Source organism: Aspergillus affinis (genome assembly GCF_023601865.1).
Source record: "Aspergillus affinis strain CMG 70 chromosome Unknown NODE_149_length_78915_cov_91_513572, whole genome shotgun sequence".
NCBI classification, from domain to species: Eukaryota; Fungi; Ascomycota; class Eurotiomycetes; order Eurotiales; family Aspergillaceae; genus Aspergillus; species Aspergillus affinis.
Genome location: NW_026515930.1, coordinates 71,580 through 78,915, shown reverse-complemented (window position 1 = coordinate 78,915; position 7,336 = coordinate 71,580). Strand labels below are relative to the sequence as shown.

The 7,336-nt window shown below is 46.4% G+C and overlaps 2 protein-coding genes across 2 annotated transcripts; both read right to left on the bottom strand.

Annotated features, from left to right (window-relative positions):
- Positions 1 to 2,241: 2,241 nt before the first annotated feature.
- KD926_002281 (NAD(P)/FAD-dependent oxidoreductase) lies at positions 2,242 to 4,000 on the bottom strand (the record flags this gene model as incomplete). Its single annotated transcript, XM_053094101.1, has 6 exons — positions 2,242 to 2,510; positions 2,561 to 3,124; positions 3,184 to 3,591; positions 3,636 to 3,675; positions 3,727 to 3,823; positions 3,876 to 4,000. 6 exons carry the CDS (start codon positions 3,998 to 4,000, stop codon positions 2,242 to 2,244), a joined length of 1,503 nt encoding a protein of 500 aa, XP_052951121.1.
- A 2,492-nt stretch (positions 4,001 to 6,492) lies between these two features.
- KD926_002280 (uncharacterized protein) lies at positions 6,493 to 7,259 on the bottom strand (the record flags this gene model as incomplete). The annotated part of the gene is made up of 2 exons (XM_053094100.1): positions 6,493 to 7,081; positions 7,132 to 7,259. The coding sequence occupies 2 exons, from the start codon at positions 7,257 to 7,259 to the stop codon at positions 6,493 to 6,495; spliced, it is 717 nt and encodes a 238-aa protein (XP_052951120.1).
- Between the last annotated feature and the right edge of the window lie 77 nt (positions 7,260 to 7,336).

Sequence of the window (7,336 nt, the reverse complement as noted above, 5' to 3'; positions counted from 1 at the left end):
CCATGGGAAAATTCCTTGACTACGAGTCATAAACAAACTAGTCTTTTACTAGGCTCCTTTGTAGACCGTCACAATATCAACGTGCCAAGCAAGAAGATCCAAGGGTTATAATACCCCAATTTCAAGCAGTACATGCAGCCATTCAAGAACACGGCATACATGTAGATGACATTTGGAATTTTGATGAAACTGGCTTTGCAATGGGGCTTTGCTCTACTTCTAAAGTTATTACTGCAGTAGAACGCAGTGAAAAGCCTAGAAGAGTTATTTAAGGCAATCTTGAATGGGTTACTATCATTGAAACTGTCAGTTCAAAAGGTGTGCATATACTACCAGTGGTTATACTCAAAGCAACAAATCAGTAAGCTGCTTGGTATCAAGAACCTGCACTCTCTAAAGACTGGTGGATTGCAACTAGTCAGAATGGCTGGACAACAGATGAAATAGGCCTCTACTGGTTGAAAAAGGTTTTTGAACCATGTTCTAGACGCTATACGACTGGCGCAAAATGATTACTCATTCTTGATGGCCATAATAGTCATCTTACTGCAGAGTTTGATAATTTTTGCAAACAGAATGCAATAATCTGTCTTTGTATGCCTGCACATGCCTCTCATCTTCTGCAACCTCTTGATGTTGGTGTTTTTGGTCCGCTTAAACGCGCGTATTGAAGGCTTCTTGAAACAAGAATGATTGCTGGCAACAATCATATTGATAAAGAAGACTTTCTGTCACTATATCTAGAAGCACGCGCTAAAGTATTCAATTCAGCAAATATATCCAGTGGTTTTACAGGAGCTGGGCTTAAACCGCTTGATCAAGATCGGGTTCTCGCAAAAATCACTTTTCAACTACATACACCAACATCACTACCATCTTTGGTTAAAGGCTCAATTCCTTCTGCTTTTCAGACTCCTCAGAGCCCTCGCCAGATTAATCGCAAGGTTCGCAGTCTTCAAAAAAGCCTTAATGCAAAAAGAAAACTCTCCAGCAGTCCAATATCTCATATTCATCATCTAGAAAAGTCAGCGCAGATGGCGATGAATACAAACCTTCTTTTACAGCAAGAAATTAAGGCTCTGCGAGCTGAAAACAAACGAAAATACAAGAAAAAGGCAAGAAGGCGTGGTCTACTAGGAAATGATACCTTTTTATCCATACAAGAGGGTCAAAATCGCGTTCAGCAGCTTGATACGCAACTTAATGAGCAGGTTGATGAGCCTACACCTGTGCCTCGCCAACGCGCTCCACCACGCTGTAGTGGCTGTGGGATTATTGGACATACTATAAGATTGTTACCTCCTGAAGCCAGGGGGCTTTCCTGTACGGGAGAACGTTCCGGAGGATCAAGGGATCCTCTGCGGCAGGCATCCAGGAACATTCCTAGGGATCCTGCAGGCATTCCTGCCTGAGGCAAGCTCCAGGCAGTATATAAAGTCCCTGGATTCTCTCTCCTAGATAGCCTTTTCCTCCCTATGGGAAAATTCTTTGACTACGAGTCATAAACAAACTTGTCTTTTACTAAGCTCCTTTGTAGACCGTCACAAAGATCCTGTTCTAATAAATAGCTATAAATTCCAGCTTTTGAATGATCAAATTTATAATTAATCAGCTATTCAATGGCTCTAGAAGTAGAAGGGAGCAGAAAGAATTTACCGCTCGCCCGTGGATTAAGTTAATCAGTTGTGGTGCCGTTAGCAAAAAACCGTGGTGTCCTTAGCAATTCTCCAAATCTTATACCTCATATGCCTCATAGGTGCTTCTTTGCTGGAAGGAAACGACGCATTTGTAGGCAAAAATTGACTGACTAAGATTGCAGAATGGCAAGATGGCCGAGTGGTCTAAGGCGATCGACTCAAGAATCATTGATTCTTTCCTAAAAAGGGTGTTTTCGATTCTCGTAAGGGGCGTGGGTTCGAATCCCACTCTTGTCAATCAATCAATTTTTTTACGGTAGGTCACTTTTCTATCCCTCTCCACCTCCCTCCCCTCTTCCTTCCTCCCTCCCTCTATTTTCCCTCTGATTGATCGAAGAAAGAATGAAAAAAAAAAAAAAAAACACCTATATTTATTTACCCTCAAAATCAATACATTTAGTAGTTCTTCTTCTCTCTCTCTCTCCACTTGTAAATTTTCGCTCGATATTTTTGGACTTTTTTTTCTCTTCTACAAATTTATTTTCGCAATTGAAATAAACAAATTGATTAAACTCAGTCATCAGTACATTCAACACCTATTCGACTAATTGGCCACCTGCAATCCCAGCGCTCCTCTATCAAGTCTTGCTGCGAGCCCTTCGTAGACATCCTGTGCCTTGTACGCCTTCGCCAGATTGTTCATGACCCTGCCAACCTCCTCTTCGTCGCGGGACAAAGCAAAATGGTCTTTCTCGACCCAGGCCTGCTCTGTGCCTTCAGTCCTGGGTCCTACGACGTTCGTGCTGAAGGTGACGGCATCAAGGATCTCTCTATGGGTGGCTTTACCAGGGACATCGGCGATTCCTTGAATAACTGCAGCCGAAGTTCTATTAGCCATGACTTCTGGATTAAAATCAACAGACCTCTCTTGTAGGATGGAATCATACCAGGTCTAATCACGGTAAACGCATCGTCAAATCCCTCGTCACCTTCCTTGTTCATGACCGGTGTATCTCTCGCCCGAATCTGCTTCGTCGCCCCGAGAACGACCAGCAAAAAGCGACCGTATCGATTGGCCACGCTTTGGGAATGCCACTTCCATGCAGCTTCTTCTTCACAATCGCCACGCAGAGACGCGCAAATGGAAGTTGCGGCAGACAGTCCACCAGAAAGAGCCAGATGGACACCCGAGGAGAAATACGGATCGATGAATGCGCCGGCATCGCCGACGATACGCAGGTGTGAGCTGCCGTACGAAGAGGCATTATAGGACCAATCTGATGCTTGTTTGATGTCGCCTTCGAGGGTTGCAGGTTCCAGGAGACGAGAGATCCCACGCGCTCCCTCGAGTGACTCTAGGTAGAAAGCTCTACTGGAGGTCACGGATGACAGCTTTTTCTTCTTTGTGGCCATCTCCTGGTTCATGACCACGCCGATGGAAGTCGTGCCGTTGTGCAGAGGAATGAACCAGACCCAGCCGCTGCCATCTACATGAGATTCGTTGTTAGTATGGCTTTTGATGGCATGGTCACGGGAATAAACAAACCCTGAAGCGCCTCAAAGTACGGCTGGCCCTCTACCGGTGTTCCCACTCCATACGGTGTCGCACCACGCCAATAGCCCCAGCTAGCGACATTCTTGAGATAGTTGTTGAACGTTCTATTTTTCAAGTACTTGGTGCTGGTGATACCGGCCCGACCGCTTGCATCAATTAGGTATTGGAAATCAATGATGCCAGTGCGGCCGTCTTTGGCTTTCCAGCTAGCAGACACCGGTCGACCGGGACTTTCGGCATTCGTCTCATCTGCAATAAACTCGATGGAAGCGACTTTAACGCCATCGAATGTTTTCGCTCCAGACTTCGCGGCATGTTTGAACATCAACTCATCGCACTCCGATCGGACGACGTTCCACGCGTAGGTTCCTGCGCCAGGATCGAGAATAAAGTCCGTGTCTAGGATGATTAGTCGACGCTTCTCATGTATAGGGTCCGCTCACAAGCCTCTTTCTGGTTATTCAACTTGAAAGCCGCTCCATTCTGCAATGACTCAGTACCGCGTGGCTATTAAAACCGTAAATAGACAAGTACCTTTCTCACAAATCCATAGTTCACGAACGTGTCATCTAGATCGATGAACTTCAAAAGCGGTCGGATTGAGGCGACGAGACTTTCACCAATATGATATCTAGACATGTAAGTGACACATCACCATGCTTCATAAGACGAGACTGTCTAACCTGGGAAACACATCCGCTTCCAGCAGCACCGTGTCGACTCCTTCCCGCGCCAAAGCTGACGCCGCGTAGGAGCCTCCTGGGCCACCGCCAATTACGAGCGCCGTCGCTTTGGTTGGAATTGACATGTCTATTATGTGGAAGATTATTCAATGTTAGCAAATTGAAGCTATGTGTTGAGAGCTGGATTTCATAGTTGAGATATACTTTATGCCGGGGAATGTGCTTCACCCAAGATATCTTTTGGAACTTTAGACGCTATTGCCCTTCCATTTGGGGTAACATATCACAAATGACGTGTAAACACCGAAATTTAGTCATGTTAGCTAGGAACTCGAATTGAATAGCTCATTCCTGAGTTACATAGAAGGCCGAATGACAACAGGGGTCACTTAAGGCTGTTCGTGTAAATTTTCATTTCCCCGATATCCTAATCTACCATCAATCACAATTACGCCATACTCCTATTGCGGGAGACATAATCTGGTTAGCTTATGTTTGATCTATGGAGATGACACATATTAGGTATTCGCAGTAGCCAAGTGCGTATCGTAGGTAAAAAGTACATCTATGTGGTCCATCGGCGCTACTGGGGATACCCATCCTTTCCCCTCCCAACAGAGCACACAGGATGAGACATGCATAATTACATAGACTGTTGAGAGAAAAACGGTGGCAGAGTGAAGGATGACGTGTAAGTCAATCTATTTGAAGCGCAATCAAATTTGTAACCTGCATGCCGAGTCCGTAGAAGGAAGCATGGTAGATGAACGATTTATCTTCACTTAGAGCTCAGCGCGTTTTTCTTTCATCTGAAAGGTATTATAATCAATAATCGACCTCATAAAACCCCAACGATCTCTTGCACTGAGCTCCGAAGGCCTCTGGGTCTCCAAATAGCGGGGAGGTACCAGTTTCCCTCTAGCTCGCCACTTGAAAAAATGACGCTAATACTCAGCTGAGGGCAGGGGACAAAAGTACTGTACATATCCAGACCCCGTCTTATTTTCTATGTACATGTTATTCTTACATTCTTTGTGGATTTAATCTACCACCTGAAGCCTTGAGGGACGCATTTTTGCTTAGCCTAGTACCTAGTTCTTCACATGTAAACTTTGCATGACTTTGACAAATATCGGGATCCTTCTACTGGAAAATCCGAGTAGGAAAACAACTCCCTGTGGAGTCTGTCTACAGAATTAACTATTTTCGATGCTGGGAATGAGACTGCCAGTCACTATTTTTCCAGGGAGTGGAGGAGCACAGCATTTCTGGATACGGCCACGCACAGGCGCCAGGGCTAGCACCCAAACTCTTCTTCCCTTTCGCTGGGAGACTTCAGTGTCTTCAACACTAACCTTAAATTTACAAGAGAGATTCCAACAGTCTGGATTCGCGATCGATCTCGTGGAAAAATATTACCGGTCTAGGATCTTGTCCGAAAAGATGGTTCACGTGCCTGGACAAACCCTATGTTTATTCTGGCCTTTGGAGGGACTAACTATCAGCTTTGCGATAAATCTAAACCAATGAATCAATCCACATGACCAAGGGGAGAACAGCAGTAAGGCGAGTTTGCTTTTGTTGATCACTCTTCCAGTGACTTTAGCACGCAGGATTGCGCAGCGCTGCACATGAAGCCGCTCAACGCAATGCAACCCACAAGCATCTCCCCGCAGGACTGTACACGTGTACGAAGCGTACCTAGATGGAGAACTAATTCTCATGTGAAGACGAGCTGGAAGACGAGCAAACACGGTTGGCATTTATTGATTATCTAGATGAGGAAATTGTCCGCAATCAGAATACCTCAGCCAGGGAAACCATCGGTCGGTGGCGAATTTGAAAAGAGGGGAATGCCGATTTAGCCGCCTTACGAGCAGGGTACCTGTCTGGTTTGATCTTGGGAAGGGATTCGATCCTGGGCGATTCGAGACCCTGAGATCCAGGAATCGACAGGGGTGCGATCCACCCATCCAATGGCGGGCTGGCTCTCATGTAGGATAGTGGCGAAAAAGCGCCCAATGCCACCTGCCACCCACACCACCTGGGATGAGCCTAAGTCCGGCCCGCTGCATTAATTGCGAAACTGCCCTTAGCATTTAGAAATATCATCCTGCGCCCGGCATCACGACTTCAACCCTTGTCATTGTCCGGCGTGCGGGCCAGCCAGCGGACAACGCCGAAATAGATGAGGAAATATATTAAACTTTAACTACACGACACATTGAACGACGCAATGGGTCATCACGGATGACGATCACCTTGGCCTATGTATTGGGCGTAGCCCAGGATTTTCTAAGCATGGTTTGCGGCAGGAAAGGTTTGTTTGAGTGAGACCTACTCCGGCGATCGCTGAGCTTATTATGCGAGATAATGATCAACGGGACAAAAAAAACCGGAAAAAAAAAAGAAATGGTCATCAAACCCGTGTATTCAGCTGAGCGAGGGCTATCATGTCATTTAGTTGTTTCCATCCTCGAGCTCGTCTTTAGCTTAGCTCGCAGCTCTGTGAAACTTTGTAGTTTTAAGGACTCTCCCAATGACAGCCAGATCGCGCTAATAAAATCGAACAGTTCGAGTATGAATTCCCTCAACTCAACATGTATTGCGATATCTGCTATCGGAAAATGTCTTGTGCCAGCAGGCCCAGAGTTTGAAGACGAGCGCCCTGCGACATCATGCTTATACAGTTGGACATCCGAATGTGATGAAGAAGCTCTTGCTTGATAGCGTATAGGTCTTTCTGGATCTTCTGAATTTCATCCTCAAGGGCCCGCCTTCGTCGCTCTTCGTCGCTCCGCTCCGCTTCGAGTAAAGCGATTAGATCGACCTGTTTCTGTCGCGATTTCCCCGCAGCCAACCGATTGCGCTCTTTATACTTTTCGTGGTATTTCTGTCGCCGTTGTTTCACCTCAGTGCTTTTTTCAAACGTCGGTCTGGGCTCGCCGGAAGGAGAATGCGCTCCGGCCGAACTTGGCTGCGCCGCTGCGTCTGTCTCTTCTTGATTTGTCGTAGAAGATGTTGTCTTACGAGGGAGAGTGAAAAGATCATGGGGATCGGAAAAAAGCGTATGAGGACCTGGAGTGCCACTACTGGCGCCTGAAGATGGTAACCCGAGGATTCGATCAAGGTCGTCCAATTCTGACATGGAGGGCTGATGTAGAAAGTGGTCATTGTTTCGCGCTAGAGGTGTCGCAGAGACATTTCTATGGAGAATTAGTGCTAGCTCATACCGAAAGATAGCATAGGCTCTTACGGTTCGAAAGCTCCCCTCGGGGCCATCGAGCTGGGCTGAGCTACCGAAGCATTTCCGCTGGCATCTAACTGCGACAGCATATCAGTCCAGTCGACCGGCAGGTCTGCGGACAAGCGAATATCGTCCATCGTGAAGTAGGCCTCGTGAATAGGGAAGCAATTGAGAGTCAATAAAGGTAGCAATTCGTGGTTTGTTGAGCTCGCAG